This window comes from Sinocyclocheilus grahami, unplaced genomic scaffold, assembly GCF_001515645.1.
Source record: "Sinocyclocheilus grahami isolate Dianchi unplaced genomic scaffold, SAMN03320097.WGS_v1.1 scaffold353.1, whole genome shotgun sequence".
Classification (NCBI taxonomy): domain Eukaryota; kingdom Metazoa; phylum Chordata; class Actinopteri; order Cypriniformes; family Cyprinidae; genus Sinocyclocheilus; species Sinocyclocheilus grahami.
Genome location: NW_015505532.1, coordinates 595,082 through 613,580, shown reverse-complemented (window position 1 = coordinate 613,580; position 18,499 = coordinate 595,082). Strand labels below are relative to the sequence as shown.

The 18,499-nt window shown below is 36.7% G+C and overlaps 1 protein-coding gene across 3 annotated transcripts in view; it reads left to right on the top strand.

Moving 5' to 3' along the window:
* Positions 1 to 18,499, top strand: part of helz (helicase with zinc finger) — an 82,653-nt gene that overhangs the window by 34,894 nt on the left and 29,260 nt on the right. For all 3 annotated transcript variants that reach the window (XM_016229503.1, XM_016229505.1, XM_016229504.1), the window contains 7 exons: positions 832 to 933; positions 3,713 to 3,891; positions 6,636 to 6,754; positions 9,683 to 9,828; positions 12,916 to 13,063; positions 13,240 to 13,423; positions 15,817 to 16,045. In XM_016229503.1, the coding sequence (XP_016084989.1) occupies positions 832 to 933; positions 3,713 to 3,891; positions 6,636 to 6,754; positions 9,683 to 9,828; positions 12,916 to 13,063; positions 13,240 to 13,423; positions 15,817 to 16,045 (1,107 nt within the window). The remainder of the gene's footprint in view (positions 1 to 831; positions 934 to 3,712; positions 3,892 to 6,635; positions 6,755 to 9,682; positions 9,829 to 12,915; positions 13,064 to 13,239; positions 13,424 to 15,816; positions 16,046 to 18,499) is intronic.

The window sequence follows — 18,499 nt, the reverse complement described above, 5'->3', positions numbered from 1 at the left end:
AGACTAAATTCGCCGTACTTTGTCAACTAAACCTCGACTAAATAACAATAAAATGTTAAAAACTAAGAGGACTCAGATTTGACACAGGACTAAGACCAAATAAAAAAACTGCTGACAACATTGATACAAATTTCCAGATCTCGTAAATGACAACAGTTGAGATCAAAAATCACAGTTTTATCATTTTGAGCAAAATAATTGTGACTGTTTGTTTAACCATTGTGCAGCATGACTAAAATATGACCGTTTTCATTGATTAAATCTAGACTAAATTCGCCGTACTTTGTCAACTAAACCTCGACTAAATAACAATAAAATGTTAAAAACTAAGAGGACTCAGATTTGACACAGGACTAAGACCAAATAAAAAAACTGCTGACAACATTGATACAAATTTTCAGTAATGCACTTACAGTGAAAGTCTATGGGGCAAGACATTACCCAATAATAAACATTAAAATACACACTTTTTCAAAGCTATACCCACAAGACTAAAACGTTATATTTGTGAAACGAATGTGAAAGAACTGGCCTTGTTTGGACAGTTCTTCCTATAAACCCTTCAGAATGTCTTGCCCCATAGACTTCCATTGTAAGTGTGTGTCAGTGTGTTTTGAGTGACGAATCGAAATTTCCTTTGGTGAAAACAGCACAGATGTTGTCAATCGAGCTTAAGTTGTATCAATCCCAAAACATTCCTTGCTAATCATGAGGAATAGTCTTGAAGAACAGAGGAATTGAACTGGTTTAAGACATTTGTTGGATTTTGCCCTGATTTCAGCAGCTTTATCTTAAAGAGTGCTAATGATGGTTGCTTTCTCTTTGTTTCAGGGTTCTGATCTGTACACATTCAAACAGTGCAGCAGATCTGTATATCAAAGATTACCTTCATCCATACGTGGAGGCAGGCAATCCACACGCACGACCTCTCAGGTAACACTCGCAGCATCTGGAGCGGTGCGTGATTGTCATGACACCAACTTTCAGTATAAACACAGTATACATAATGATTTTGAAATTAATAAAAATTAGTTTCAATGGCTGAAATGTCTTCCTACTCTTTCTGAAGATGCATGTCATTTTCATAATAGCCACACTTCAGTATTTCAGACACGGTTAGTTTGATTACGTCACAATACTATAAAGGACACTAAAACTACCTATTATAAATGTTTTCGTTATTTGCAATAAAGCTGAAATGAAATGAGATCTAAATATAAGATGATAATTAGAATTCAGATTATGTTAGGTTGAAGTAATTAAATTGCTAAAGCTGAAATAAAAAATAAATGAAGCTTGAATAGGAATGATTAATCAAATGGAAACAAATAAAAATTGACAAAAGCAAATAACAAAATTACTAAACCTTACATTAAAATTAAAGGGAAAATTGAAAATATAAAAACTAATTCAGACTATTAAAGGTGACACATAATGAAAAACAGACTTTTTCCGTGTTTAAATGCTATAATCGGGTCCCCGGTGCATCTACCAACCCAGAAAACGTGAAAAAGAACAACCCAGTAAATTTGTTTTGGTAAGCCTTTCTCTGCAAGCTTGTGAAAAAATGGGCCGCTCAGATTTCGCTCCTCCCGTGACATAGAAAGGGGATCTTATTATAATATTACAGCCCCTTAATCTGTACGTTTCCACCCACGGCGCTTTACGGCCATTGTGTTTTCGCAAGCGACAATGGTGTACCAGTTCTAACGCCATGGCAAATGTTCGAGCAAAGCATGCTAACTGTTCTGTCTTTGGCTGCTCTGACAAGCTCAGAACACTATTTAGAGTCCCAGCCTCAGAGGAGACAAGAGAGCAGTGGATTTATTAATTTATTTACTGTATATTACGCTGCTGCCACACAGATCTAATATAAACATGGCATTTCTTTCCCAGCTGTTTAGCTTCACAGAAATAACCAAGTGTTTTTGTAACTCGTGTGTTTTTAACATATTACTTAGTTTAGTATTGCATGCTGTGTGACCGCCGCTTTCTGTGTGCGTGCTTCAGATTTGTGCGCTCAGAAAAATGTATACCAGAACTTTAAACTAATATGGTTTAAAGGGGACATCGGATGCAATACTGCAACATTACTGTAGAACTCATTATAATCCGTGATGCTGTCTACAGTGGATGCGGCGCGACACGACAAATCGCCGTCCGTAAACAGCTGCCTCGTTCTATTTATGACGTACATTAAGGCTACAATAAGGTTGTCTTTGTAGATGGTTTATAAAGGTGTTTGTTAATGATAAATAAGTCATTTACAAATGTATTTTAAATAATTTTTGAGCAGTTATAACTACATGAATAAGAATGGTGACTTTAACTCAAGAATGGAAAAGAAGGGGGGGTTGAGCAGTAGCTCATTATCATTTAAAGAAACATGCACTGAAATGGGTTGCTGTGAACAGAGCTGTTTTTGACAGGGTAAGAAGTGTGTTGTTTTACACGACCATTGAGAAACTTTAAACAAAGTATGTTATAGACTTTTCATGAAGACCTTAAAAAATAATATCAACTTGTTGAAAATGGGCATCTGATGTCCCCTTTAAAATGCATGATTTCAGCGCGATTGACAAAAAACAAAAAACATCTGTTTGGTTTTGATTATCATGTCTGAGTATCTGAGGTACTAGCTGTAAAGGCACAGCCCTATTCTGCAAAAGGGGGCGGGGAGCAGTAGCTCATTTGCATTTAAAGACACATGCACTAAAACAGCCCGTTTCTGCTTCCACTCAAAATAGGCATTTTCAAAATGATATAATAAATGATCTGTGGGGTATTTTGAGCTGAAACTTCACACATTTGGGGGACACCTGAGACTTATATTACATCTTGTAAAAAGGGGCATAATAGGTCTCCTTTAACAAGGACTCTTATTGTATATATAAATAATCTATGAATACCATCCTTTTTGCGTTATTTTAGTATTATGTCTTTATTGCTTTTATTTAGTGTTTTTTATTTTAAGGAATGAATTGCCATTGAAGTACTGGTGCATTTGACATCCCTAATCTGAATGTACTGGCTAAAGAATAGTGTAGCTTGACTTTAACAAGGACTGTTATTGTATATATAAATAATCTATGAATACCATCCTTTTTGCGTTATTTTAGTATTATGTCTTTATTGCTTTTATTTAGTGTTTTTTATTTTAAGGAATGAATTGCCATTGAAGTACTGGTGCATTTGACATCCCTAATCTGAATGTACTGGCTAAAGAATAGTGTAGCTTGATGATTTTAGTAATGTTGATTGGACAAGTTACATGGCATTGAAAGATTTGAAAACTGGACGTTTAATTTATGCAATTTTGATGCTGTTAGTCATCCAGAATATTTTAAAATCTTTTTTCTCAAAGTTCAAGGTCACATTGGCACACCACCCACACGAGTCTGTTCCTCTGTTGTCTCTCTTTTGGTATCTTAAAATTTAGCTTGTACAGACAACATATGAATTTCTTGATACATAACCCTGGTCTTATTGTGCACAGTTTATCAGTTCATGCTCTTCAAATAAAATTTTTTGGTTTTAAAACTTGGTAATGAGACTTTTTGATGCATCAAAGTTTTGGTTGAGTTTGAGAAATATCTCAAGTTTCAATAAAAATATTCAGTGAATGTTTTAACAATACGAGGGTGAGTAAATAACTGAATTTTCGTTTTCGAGTGAACTATGCCGTTAACGTTGTGTTTCTGTGTTTGCTCAGGGTTTACTTCAGGAACCGCTGGGTGAAGACGGTCCACCCGGTGGTGCAGCAGTACTGCCTGATCTCTGGAGCGTACTTCACCTTCCAGATGCCCACGCGACAGGATGTAGAGCGCCACCGTGTGGCCGTGGTCACGCTCAGCACGTCTCAGTACCTCTGCCAGCTTGACCTGGAGCCAGGTGTGCAAACACACACACCCACACCATGCAGAACTCACCATTCTTCGCTTTCATCCCTCACACACTCCTGGCATGCTAAAGACATCGCTTGCAGCTAGTTTTCATATATGCACACATCTGATTAAAACAGAAAGACACAACAAAAGTGCGGCACAGCTGGACGTGGCCACATTAAACCCCTCCTGCAGGAGCGATGCAGCGGGTCTCGCAACAGTTTATTAGGAGAGGCTAATTTCCTCCTATGTGTCTGCGCACAGGATCATCTGTTGCTAAGAGACCCGGCTCGCCTGTCTAACACACTCAGCATCATTAACACCCAGCGCTGTCATCTTTTCTTTTTTCGTTTGTCTTCCCGCTTCTCTTATCTGTTAATTTAAAGTCATTACTACTGATTTCTGGCATTGCGCTAATGTGTTTTGAGGGGTGAAAGTTTATTCCCTCCAGTGACACAAACATTTTGGGTTTTGTGTATCTTATAGTCCGAATAATAGGCTTATTGATATATATCTGACTTAATAGGATGGTTGATTTCAGAGGAGAATCGTCATTTCAGCCAAACAGCCATTGGGGCCAATTAGATGCAAAATGTCTTACACAAGAACTAAAACACAAAGCACACTACAAAAATCTAGATCGTGATAATGAAGGCATGTTTTTTTACATTGTTTATCACTAAATTAATTAAAAAAAACAATTTAATCACCAAAATATAATAGGCAGTATCATATTTACCTTCTTCTTTTTTTTTTACATTGTAAGGAATGAAAAAAATGGATTTTTGTGAACAAACATTTTTGTGTTTTGAGTGATGCAAAAGAAAAAAAAATTAACCATCATCTATAGGGCAAATACAATGCAAGAAATTTATATTTTTATTCAGCTAGGATGCGTTAAATTGATAATTTGACCTATATTTATATTATTACAAAATATTTATATTTTAAATAAATGCTGTTCCTGTGATCTTTATATCAAGTAATCCTGAAAAAAATATATTTTCAAATAAATGGTTTTAACTAGAGATGCACGATATTATCGGACCAATATCGGAATCGGCCGATAGTGGCTTTAAATGTACATATCATCATCGGCCCGATATGAAAGATTATGCCGATATTTCTTGTCGATAAGAGGAATCGGTTAACGCTCAGGGTGTGCTAGCGATTAGATCACGTCAGCAGTGTGACTTATTCTTGAAGCAAAGTTTTGCCTGAATGGTGATTTGATTCACTGTTTTGGATTGCTGCATTTAAACTGAGAATGCACATGATAGAGTAAACAATGATAGCACGTGCAGCCTCCCCCGGCCGCTCAGTAAGGAGTATTAATTCCGTAGGGGGCGCTGTTGGCTTACTTTTAATCAAATGAAAGTACAATACACAAATAATATTTAGACTGTTTCTGATTAAATAAAGCAGTAATTGATGTCATCAAATCATGAGTATGTTTTGATTTAAAGGTCAGAAGCTATAGCTTACACGAATAAAAAAAAAATCACAAACATGATACTTGTAAATTAAATAATTTTATATATACTGATTTATTCATTATTGTGTAATATGTTCTATTTTTTTAATTATGAGCTCTAAAAGATTTTCGGAATTATTATAACTCTTTTGCTTTAGACCATCTACAAATGTTAATTCTTAAAATAAAATGTTAAGGTTACTACTGCATCTTACTGGGGGGAAAAATGCAGCGATTGATATATAGTTTATATATATAATACTATGTACTTTCATTATAGAAGAACTTCATTATTGTTTATTTAATTCTAACAAATAAGTTCTTGTTAAAAACTAACCAAAAATTACAAATAATTTGCTTATAATTTCCACACAGGAGAGACTTAATAAATCGGTATCGGCTATCAGCCAAAAAGTTGAAAAATATCGGAATTTGGTAAAAATCCAATATCGTGCATCCCTAATTTTAATGAATAAATGAAGCAGCACAACAGTGTTTTCAACACTGATAATTAAATGTTTCTTGAGCAGCAAATCAGCATATTATTATGATTTCTTAAGGATCATGCGACACTGACGACTGGAGTAATGATGCTAAAAATGCAGTTTTGATCACAGGAATAAATCACATTTTAAAATATTTTCAAATAGAAGAGTTATTTTAGTTTGCAGTAATATTTCACAATTTTTTTTAAATTAAATAAATACAACCTTGGTGATCACGAGACTAAGTTCAATCATTAATCTTGCCTTTTTAAATGGTAGTGTATTAAATGAATCAGAAATTTTTTTAAAGAAACATTGACCAAAATATAGCTTTTCTGGTTGATTATATTGGCATTTCAGTCATTTCAATGCACTGGAGCAAAGTTTGGCACGCAGCTTTTGTAATGATGCAGTCTTTATGGTCAATGAAGTGGTTGGAATTTGTATCGCCAAAAAAACAAAAACAGAGAAAACATGGAATATACTGCAAACATGAAATACATCCCCCAGCTCCTGTGTGCTGTGTTGGATGACACATCCACAGTTATCTGTCTATCACACACCTGTACTAAAAACCATACACCTGTTCCCGTGAGGTGGTGCCTGCAGAACCTCCTCTGTGGCATCTAATGCTAGATCCTTTTGTGTTCATGGCTGCTATGTGTGTATGTGTGTATGTGTGTATGTGTGTGTGTGTGTGTGTGTGTGTGTGTGTAATAATCTATTATTGATGCCTTCTCCTGTGAAGCTCCATGTAATTAATATTTTATTCCCATGTGTGTGTTTCCAAAGGGATCTTTACACACATCCTGTTGGATGAGGCAGCCCAAGCTATGGAGTGCGAGACCATCATGCCATTGGCTTTGGCTGCTAAGAGCACCCGAGTCGTTCTAGCAGGAGACCATATGCAGGTACCGTATGCAGAGTGTTGACATCGGCACTGAGAACAGCAACATTGAATTTGGGAAAAATAAAACGCATTTCATAGGGGCCTTTTTTCTTTTCTTTCTTTTTATTTTTTTTTAAGATTCATGAATTGCACACGTTTCATGATTTCAATTAATTAGACATACTTTTTGATCATTAAAAAAATGAATTTAACCAAAATTGATTCCACAAAATGTTAAAACGGAAAAACAAAATTTGGGGAAAATGAAATAGATTTCCTATGGGCTCTAAAAAGGTCATTAAATAAAAATGTGATTTTTGTTAAACGCAGTAAATTATTAAATCGTGTACGTTTCATGATCTGAATTAAGCAAACATGTTTTAAATTGAATCTAACCATTGAAAATATTGTCCCTCTTATTTGCTTGCAAGTAAATATTGATGAATATTTTAATTAACTAAACTAAAACTTTAAGTAAATTAACTACAAAAACCTGACCTAGATCAAGATATTTCTGCTAATTATCGCTGGATCAGAATGGGCCCCCTGACTGATGACTGTGGACTGAGCTCAACCCAGAGATGCTTGATCAGGGCAACAGGCTCTCCACGCTGTCACATCCTGTCTCTCCTCACTGCCCTCACTCTGCAGACAGTGTCACGTCAGTGTCTGACTCGTGAAGAACCGAGTGGAACCAATGGGCCTCTAATTAAATGCTCTTTTGATAGAAACCTCATCACCTACCCTCACTTCCTGCTGCATTAATAATTCATCTCACACTCCACCTGTGCCTCCTCATGTGGAGGATTGCCTCAAATCTGTTAGTTAGGAATACAGTCATTTCTTTAGTTGTTGTTGGCCAGTATGGGTTTCCAGTGGTCAGTGCTAATATCTAGAGAGCACCGTGACCGACTGCAGAAAAGATGAACACAAAATAGAAAAAACAGATATTAATGCTTTTTTTTTTTTAAACAAATTATTTGCTAAAAATACTAAACTACTAAAACCAAAAATTCTGCTCTCTGAAGCAGAGTTGTTACAGTTAACGATATCTGTTAAGTCATTTTCGGTAATTGAAATAAAGCTGAAATAACCATATTAAATAATATATCACAAAAATGTAAAGTATAATATTAAAGTAAAAACATTAGTGTTAAAAAAAACGAATGAATATTAAACGGAAATTAAAAAACTTAAATAAAAATAAAAAAAACGGTAACCCTAAATGAAAATTTTGCTTCTGAAACTTACTGAACTAAATAAGTACTAAAACTGACATTTAAATTAAAGCTATATGGAAATATATATATATATATATATAAACTTAAACTAATGAACAAGACCGAAGCAGATAACAAAATTACTAAAACTAAATGAAAACTTAAATGAAATTCATTCAAGCTATATAAAATCTTTCTTTTTAAAAACTAATAAAAAAGGACTAAAGCACATAATGAAATTATTAAAACTAAAATTAAAATGTAAACTGAATTCTACAATAAAAAAAAAACTAATGCAATAGACAAAATCATATAAATGCTAAACTAAAATTAAAATGTAGACTAAAATAATTCATTCAAGCTATGTCAAAATATTAAAATAAAAAGGACAAAAGCACTTAAAATTAATACAACTTAAAGGGGTCATAGGATGCTACATGCACTTGTACAAGTTGTTTGAACTAAAATGGAAAACTTAAATGAAATTCATTCAAGCTATATAAAATCTTTCTTTTTAAAAACTAATAAAAAAGGACTAAAGCACATAATGAAATTATTAAAACTAAAATTAAAATGTAAACTGAATTCTACAATAAAAAAAAATAAAACTAATACAATAGACAAAATCATATAAATGCTAAACTAAAATTAAAATGTAGACTAAAATAATTAATTCAAGCTATGTCAAAATATTAAAATAAAAAGGACAAAAGCACTTAAAATTAATACAACTTAAAGGGGTCATAGGATGCTACATGCACTTTTACAAGTTGTTTGAACTAAAATGTGTTTTGGCAGTGTGTGTACATAACCACCCTATAATGATAAAAATCCACGTCACACAAACAGGCCCCTCCCACGATAGTTTGATTGACAGTAGCATTTCAGCACAGACTGGACTGGTGTCTTACCTCAGACCCGCCCTGAGTGAGCTGTCATCAGTCCGCCATTGTTTCACCGCTCGAGCAGATGTAGACAAGAATGACTCCTAACAAGCAATTGAGGTGTTCTGTTGTTGGATGTAATAATGAACATAGCAGACGTCATTTACTCCCGACATCTGAGCTGCTGAACTCTCAGTGGATTCCCGATCTACATAAATGTGTCTATGTTTGCGCGAATCATTCATGATCCAGCCTCATCTACAGAAGAAGTGAGTATAATGTTTTGTAATGAATCTTTGCAAATCGCCTTTCCTAATAATGTGCTAATTAGCAAGTTTCACGATGAATGCGGCTAAAGTAAACAGTCTCTCTTAGAGCAGCTCGGAAGACAGGGGCGGGGGAAGCAGAGCTCATTAACATTTAAAGGAAAATGCTACAAAAACGACTTGATCTGAAAAGAGCTGTTTTTGACAGGGTAAAAAAGGTGTTTTTTTACACTATCATTGAGAAATTTTTACCAAACTATGTTACAGACTTTTCATTAAGACCCCAAAGAATCATATCAACTTGTGGAAAATGGGCATCCTATGACCCCTTTAAATAAAAAAATGCAAATATAAAAATAAGCTAATTTCGGAGCATTAATAAATACTATAATAGTATACAAGTAACACTAAAAAATAACACTGCTTTAAAAATGTAAGGCCATTTTAAATGCATCATTGCTCTAGATCACACGAAAAGCCTTTTATCGGTATCGGTTAGCGAACCCAAAGGCCATTGATTTTTTTTTGTGTGTCCAATATAAGGCATTTGAGAGTGACTCTGAGCTTTCCTGTCTTCCAGCTCAGTCCGTTTGTGTACAGTGAGTTTGCGCGGGAGAGGAATCTGCACGTGTCTCTGCTGGACCGGCTGTACGAGCATTACCCATCCGAGTACCCCTGCAGGATCCTGCTGTGCGAAAACTACCGCTCCCATGAGGCAATCATCAAGTAGGTGTGAACTTTTTCACACCACTCTTCCTGAGGAGAGACAGACATGCAAACACACCATTTCACTTTTGGCTTGGTTTTTATGTAGATATATGTGACATAAATCAGAGGTTCTCAACTACCAGCATGTAACCGGTCACAGACTGCAGGTAGAAAGCACACTAAATCAAAATAATAAAAGGCAACCAACCATAATTAGGAGAGCAAAATAAGTTGACTCATTTAACTAAAAATGAAGAAAATGCTTCCCATTTTTGTTGTTATCCAAGGCCGTACATTTGATTAAACAATGTTTTTCTGCACATCTGTTACTGTGCAAATGCCAACATAGAGAGGTTCCCCTCATCCTTAAACAACGAATTAAATTACTCGTAATGATATGACCCAGAATTCATTACATTCGTTCTGCTGGTGGTATCAAATTAATACCAAGATTTCATAACAGCAGAAATAGTATAATCCCCTCTTTAAAACACATTCTACCCTGTTTCACCGGTTGGAGCATAGCATTTCTTGGTATTGTGTTACTGTCGATTGCTAATCTGTGTTTTATCTGTCGATTGTAAAATTGGTTGCCAGTGAAATTGATCTCTAAATGGTATATTTCTTGTGTTCTTTTTTTATGTTTTATTATCATATTCAGCTGGGTATTATAATAAAACAACAGAAGCATGACAAATCTAAAGGAGTATTTTCTAAAGGAGTTTAATTTCCCTTGTGAAATTGAGTAAGTTTGACATTTATTTATGGCAGAATATTCATTAAAATGACAAATACCTGGCAACATGGGGAAAAAATGCGCCTTCTCTGATAGGAAAGATGATTAAAATGCCTAAAATATAATAATAAAATGCCATGCAATCTGAAAGTCCGCTAGTAAAAATGAAAAATGGGATCGTCTTTGCTTTAATGACAGCAGCACTCGAGCTTCATGAACTCCAGGAAGATTTTCAAACCTGATGATCATGTACTCCAACTACATTTGACAGCATTTTGAGCTTCAATTAAAGGGGTCATATGATGCGATTTCAATTTTTCCTTTCTCTTTGGAGTGTTACAAGCTCTTGGTGCATAAAGAAGATCTGTACAGTTGCAAAGACTAAAGTCTCAAATCCAAAGAGATATTCTTTATAAAAGTTAAGAGTCAGCCACACCTACCTAAAACGTCTCATTTAAACACGCCCCCACATGTCTACATCACTATGTGGGAAGATTTGCTTTCACCCCCGGGGTCGTCACATGTGGTTGCCACAGGCATTATCACAGTATGGTGAGGGGCGTAACATTTCCGTCACACGCTGGAGGTATTCGGCCAATCACAACGCACTGGATAGCTGGCCAATCACAGCACACCTCGCTTTTCAGACCGATGAACTTTGTAAAAATCAACGCGTTTCAGAAAGGCGGGGCATAGAGGAGAAACAATAATGTACAGTATGTGGAAAATAATGTGATTTTTTTTTTTTTACCTTAAACTGCATAAACACATTTCATTACACCAAATACACAAAATAATGTTCTTTTTAGCAGCATCATATGACCCCTTTAAAACATGTGCTCATTTGATTAATGACCTAGAAATAGTGCAGAATAATATTTCAGTAACGCTTTACAATATGGTCATACAAGTTAGTGGTGGTTAATGAATTACATTTGTTATGGTATATATTAGTCTTTTTTAGCGTTAGTTTATAAAAATACATGGTCACACTTTATTTTAAGGTCCATTTCTCGCTTTTAACAAACCTTAAACTATGACTTTTTCCTCAAACTCCTAAGTTGCTGCTTATTAATAGTTAGTAAGGTAGTTGTTAAGTTTAGGTATTGGGGATTTAGAATATGGTCATGCATATGTGCTTTATAAATACTAATAAACAGCCAATATGTTAATAATAGGCATCCTAATAAGCAACCAGTTAATAGTCAGAATTGGTCCCTATACTAAAGTCTTACCAAATACATCTGTTCATTATTAGATAATGTTAGCTGAAGTCCATTAAATAATATTAACAGATAAAATTTTAGATTTTTAGTAGTTTATTGGTAAATATTGAAATTAACTTTAAGATTAATAAATGCTTTAGTATTCAAGTATTTTAGTTAGTTATCTAATGTAGTGGTGTTGTGTTATCAAATGACACCGTATTGTACAATGTTACTAATATTCTTTATTTATTTTGCATCATTTTTATTAGTTTAACAAGTCCTAAGCTGTATTTCCCTGTTTAAATGGATACCGAATTACAGATTTTCAATGTGGACCCAGACTTTGAACCCCGCTGTATGTTCTTAAATTACTTTATGTAAATCTATCTGAACATAAAACATAATCCTCCTGGGAGCAGTTTGGATCCACGTATTAAATGAAATACGAGAAGATTTTCCTCAGGGACCGACAAGGCACTGCATGCAAAAATTGAGGCTTATAGCCACACACACACAGATGGTACAGTTGATGCCAACAGTAACACATTTGCTGTAAATCCCTGTTTCGACTCCCAGTCATGGGTTTTGAGATTGAAATCTGACAAAACAAGAAAGATGGCAGCCAAAGATGGGACACCTCTCTGAGCTGCGGGAGCCACACTGACACCAGCGCCGGGGCTTTGTAAATTGAGTGCCAGTCTGTTTTGGATGCGATCAAGCATTCGCTGATAGCCCCCCCCCCCCTTCCTGATATCTCCCAGCGCTTTCAACACTTGAGAAGTCAGAGAAATGACTAAAACGTCCTTGATTGGAGAGCTTGGATGTCAAATTGTTAATTTAAATGGATATGAGTGTCTTCAACATAGAAATTTACATGATGTTGGGTTTTATTGAATCATTTTGCATACAATCTACATATTTTGTTCTGTGGAACATTTGAGTGAGTAATATTCAGTTCCACTGATGCAGAATGTGTTAGAATATATATGCAAAAGCTGTTAACAAACCCATTGCAATGATTATGAATACATTCGGCAACATCTGAAATCTCCTGGTGTTTAGATTTTAATCTTTAGAGTTGTAGCTCTTGATAGTTTAATGAGGAGCTAAATGACCTTTTTAAGGCTGGAAGTGCTAACCGTGTGTTCTGGCTGACCGCAGCTATACGTCTGAGCTCTTCTACGAGGGCAAACTGATGGCCAGCGGGAAGCAGCCGCCCCATAAAGACTTCTACCCTCTGACCTTCTTCACTGCCCGCGGAGAAGATGTGCAAGAGAAGAACAGCACGGCTTACTACAACAACGCTGAGGTAACCCCAACATTGACAAGAAAGTGTGCTTTTGTTGTTGTTTGTTCTTCCGATACATTATGTATTTATACTGGAATTGATGTAAACGGGCCTTATTTCTGATTGAATGGATGTGTGAATGTATTGGACCATCATCATTGAGAATCCGTTGGGAATGCACTGTTGACCCTCTGCAGGTGTTTGAGATAGTTGAGCGGGTGGAGGAGATGAGGAAGAAGTGGCCTGTGGCCTGGGGGAAGCTGGACGAAGGAAGTATCGGCGTGGTCTCGCCCTACGCCGACCAGGTCTTCCGAATCCGAGCCGAGCTCCGCAAAAAGAGGATGCCAGAGGTCAGCGTGGAGAGAGTGCTCAATGTCCAGGGTGAGTGAAAGATGCCAGATCTACAGTGTATTTTAATATGTAGAAATTATTCAAGTTGTGTAGTTTCTTGGGGAAAATCATGTTATCATGCAAATTGTGGATGCTGGACACTGGTGGTGGTGTGAGATCCCCCAAATGATTGTAAAGCGCTTTGGGTGTACAGCAATACACCGTAAAGTGCCATATAAATGTCTCATTCATTCATCAATTAATTAAATTGTGGGACATTTAGATATTTAAAATTAGCTACTTTCCATGCTAGGTTAAAGGAGTAGTTCACTCGGAAATTAAAATTTGCTGAAAATGTACTCATTCTGAGGCCATTCGAGATGTAGATGAGTTTGTTTCTTCATGGGAACAGATTTGGAGAAATTTTGCATTAAATTAGTGAATTACATGCAGTGAATGGGTGCCATCTAAATAAAAGTTCAAAGAGCTGATAAAAGCATCCCAATAATCCACAAGTAATTCACGATTCCACTACATCAATTAACATCTTGTAAAGTGAAAAGTTTAGTCAAGAGTGCCTCCCTATAGCGCCATTTTGGAGAGTATCACGTGTAAAAAAACGTATGTACATGGATACGTTGTTTATGCTTTGATCTGAACGTAAACAACATATCCGCGTACATACGTTGTTTACTTATGTTATGCTCTCCAAAATGGAGCTATAGGGTGAGACGGAGGAGACGAATTGTTGAATAAAGTTGTTATTTTTGTTTCGCTTTAAGTTAGATGTGCAGATTTGGTGCTTTGACCAGCAGAAAGCTGCTTGGTTTGAAAGTGACTTTGTGAGCTGTGGAGCTTTTTTGCCCGTGAAATGTCACTAACTTTCATTTGAGTAGAATATTGCAATGGAGGTCACTAAAAAACTGGGCAGGAAGATCACTAGGTTTGAGACTAGACCCCATGTGTCAGCCCAGAAGGGTGGCAGAGAGAGCAAGTTTACAAGACAGCAATTTTGCCTGCCAAATGTGTGTTTGGTGTCTGAGAAAAGAGCTGGTGTCCTGCAGGTTTCATTTGAAAAGCCAGATTGGTTTGTGCATAATTGATGGCGTTTGGTTCAGCCTGTTGTGTTGAAATCATCTTTTTAATGGATGAAGAAATTCCTGTAACTCAGCTGCTTGTTTGACACGGAGATCCATTTGAAGTCATCATTACCTGATTCATGCTCATCTGGCTGCCAATCTGAGCTGGGCACCAAAGAAGAGAAGTCATAATTCATAGATTGTTATAAGAGATCTTCTCTTATTATAGTGACATTAATTTCCTCCGAATACCTCTGTTGCATCTTCATGGCTTTCAAGATTTCCAGGGTCAACATGAAATCAGATTTGACCCTGTTTTCTCATCACATCGTCACATAATTCGGCAGTGTTACACCAAAATAAAAGCTCAAGGATTTGATGTGTTTAAAGCTTGAGGGTTTGAACATTTAAAAGTGAAAGATTTAAGACATGAATGTTACTACTGTAACTTATAGCGTATAATTGTTACAATGATCAAATGTTGTTTATTTTACAGCATTGTTGCAATTTATAACATTAATATATTTCTGTGTTGTTAATTTTTTATAACAAGTTCAACTTTATTTTAATTCACACAGGTGTTTTAGAAACCCAATCATAAATAAATGTCTTTCTTTTTCTCTTTTCTTTCCTATTTTTTGCTTTATTTTATTTTATAATTTTATTCCTAAACTAACCTGACACAGTATCACAACTAAAAAGGTTTGAGTCTATTTTAAAGTCCAGTTACAGAGTCAAAACAAAACACCCACTAAATAAAGATGAAGTATTTAATCTATTTTCTTGCATTTCATGTGACGATTATTGGCCATGTGTCATTAAATTATTGAAATATACAGGTGCATCTCAATAAATTTTAATGTAGTGGAAAAGTTCATTTATTTCAATAATTCAACTCAAATTGTGAAACTCGTGTATTAAATAAATTAAATGCACACAGACTGAAGTTGTTTAAGTCTTTGGTTCTTTTAATTGTGATGATTTTGGCTCACATTTAACAAAAACCCACCAATTCACTATCTCAACAAATTAGAATATGGTGACATGCCAATCAGCTAATCAACTCAAAACACCTGCAAAGGTTTCCTGAGCCTTCAAAATGGTCTCTCAGTTTGGTTCACTAGGCTACACAATCATGGGGAAGACTGCTGAACTGACAGTTGTCCAGAAGACAATCACTGACACCCTGAGATGCACCTGTAACTTTAAATATCAGGTGATTCTTTGAGTAAGTATGTTATATTGAAATGGGTTCAGCTGACATTTTTTTTTAAATTACCTTTTTAAGGCAGGAAGTTATGTTGATTTTGTATCGGATCAGCCATCAGCAACATGCTAATTACACGGATCTGCTCTTGTCCGTAGGTAAGCAGTTCCGGGTGCTGTTCTTGAGCACCGTTCGCACCCGTCACACCTGCAAACACAAGCAGACGGCCATCAAGAGGAAGGAGCAGCTGGTGGAGGACTCCACTGAAGACCTGGACTACGGCTTCCTGTCTAACTACAAGCTGCTGAACACCGCCATCACTCGAGCGCAGTCCCTGGTGGCCGTGGTGGGAGACCCCATCGCTCTCTGCTCGGTGGGACGCTGCAGGTAATCAGACGCTTTTTAAATAGCTTCAAAACTCACTCTGTTGGAGTTCAGGACTATTTGTTTATTTTTGAAAATGTGAACTATATATGGGCTTTATTTAAGCATTTCTGCAATAAAAGAATCAACTTGAATCATTGCGCTCTGAATGTTGTCGCACTCGTTGGGATAGGCCTGTCTGGATGTGTGCGCTGGGCAGGCAGTGGCTCGTTGCTGTCTAGTTTTGGTGAGTACTTGTGTAGTCAGTGTTCCCACTGGAAGTGCTGTCCCTCTGCCTTCCCATCATGCACTTCACCGCTGTCAGCTCGGACTAACACGCTCCTCACGCACTGACGCTTCAGACGTTGCTTCTACAGAAGGGACATCAAATCGTTTGGCGCCATCAAATTGTATGTTGAAAATAATCAACAACAAATTTGATTATAAAGAAAACAGAACAAATTAATCCCATACCACCCTCCTCACCCTAGAGACCGAAGTAATGCCACTACAATGGGTGGTCAACGCCACGTACTTACTCAACCTACACTTTCAAGATAATGGAGAAGGACAAGCCAAATCTTATCAAAGTGATCCAATTTGTTTAACAAAGAGTAACAGGTTTAGTTCTAAATGTCATAACTTTACAGTTTCTTTCAGCCTCCGTTTAACAGATGGAAATTGTTTGTTTCCAAGTTTCTTGGCAACAATAAGGCTATAGGACAGCAACTGTAAGTGAATTTGTTTTAATTCTGATGCCAATTCAATATGGACTCATGGATTCTGTCTGATGGTTCTGGCTTAAGCAACCGCATGTTTTGTGCATATGTTATTTTGTCCCATTCTCAATGCAAAGCGGCATCTGCAGATCTGTCTTCGTTTGGAATCTCAAACTCTTTTTGTTGATGACATTTTTTGCAGTATACTAAAAAAAGCACAGTGTCCCACAGTGCACTGCGTCCGACCTTCCATTTTTAGTGTAAACCATTTTTAAAACCATTTTCATTTCACTTTTATCCACTGACTGAAATAAACATGTAACATAATAAGGTTGTAATAACAATGTAGTCATTACCTTATGAGCTCTTTTATGAGCATACTTTTTGTTAAACAAAACAAACAAAAAAACAGTAGGTGGTATATACTGTGCATTTTCCAACCATTGATTAAACAATCAGCCTTGGGTTTAAGAATCAATGGTAACACTTTAGATTAGGGAACACACATTCACTACAAACTCCGAGTTCTCCCTCAATAAACCACTAATTTGCTGCTTATTGATAGTAAATAAGGTAGTTGTTGTAGCTTAGGTATTGGGTTTGGTTAAGGCATCTAGAATATGTTAATGCAGAATAAGGCATTAATATGTGCTTTATAAGTACTAATAATCCGCCAGTATGCTAGTAATACACAGCTAATAAGCAACTAATTAATCGTGAATAGTAGGGGTGTAACGGTACACGTATTTGTACCGAAAATTTTCGGTACGGGTCTTTCGGTTCGCTACACGTGTATCGAACAAAAAGGTAACAGTCGCCTGTGCCTGTGACCTTTGACCCCTTGTGTTTTGGCTCTTGTGCTGGTTCTCAGATGTGAATATGACTGTGTATTGCTGTCGGGCAGGTTTGGGCGTTCTGTGTGTGTTCTGTGTGTGTGTTTATATCGGTATGTTGACACTCAGAGAGCTGTCTGTCACTTCGCTGGCAGCCCTCTGCTCCTCCGGCTCTATCCTCCCTAGCTGCAGCTTCGCTGTCGCTATGGAGACAGACTCACATCAACCAATCGCTAGAGCTCGGCCACAGGAAATGTCAAGCTGAAGGGCCTGGCAATTAAATCTGTGTGTGCAGCGAGGACTCTGTGCTCTGAGCTAGCTGAATGGACAGCACTGTTTAACTGATTTCAGTAATCGAAACCTTAAAGGGGTCATATGATGTTTTTTTAAAGATCATTATTTGGTGTAACAGAATATGTTGACATGCTTTAATGTTCAAAAAACACCTTATTTTTCAAATACTGTACATTATTGTAGGTCCTCTATGCCCTGCCTCTCTCAAATGCTTCGTTTTCTACAAAGTCCCTCCTTCCGACAAGCGCAGTCTGCTCTGATTGGCCAGCTGACCGGCGAGGACTCTGTGCTCTGAGCTAGCTGAATGGACAGCACTGTTTAACTGATTTCAGTAATCGAAACCTTAAAGGGGTCATATGATGCTTTTTTTAAAGATCATTATTTCCTTCCGACAAGCGCAGTCTGCTCTGATTGGCCAGCTGACCCAGTGCATTGTGATTGGCCGAACACCGCAAGCACTCGTTGGAAATCTAACGCCCCTTACCATAATCGCAAGCTTCATCTTTCAAAATAAATGTAACGACAGAGCCCGAAAGGGGAACAGAGTCGCGTGACAGACACAGTGATGAAGCTGGTATGTGTTTGCAGTACACAAGCCACGGTTAAGACAGCTGACTCCACAGTGATGTGTC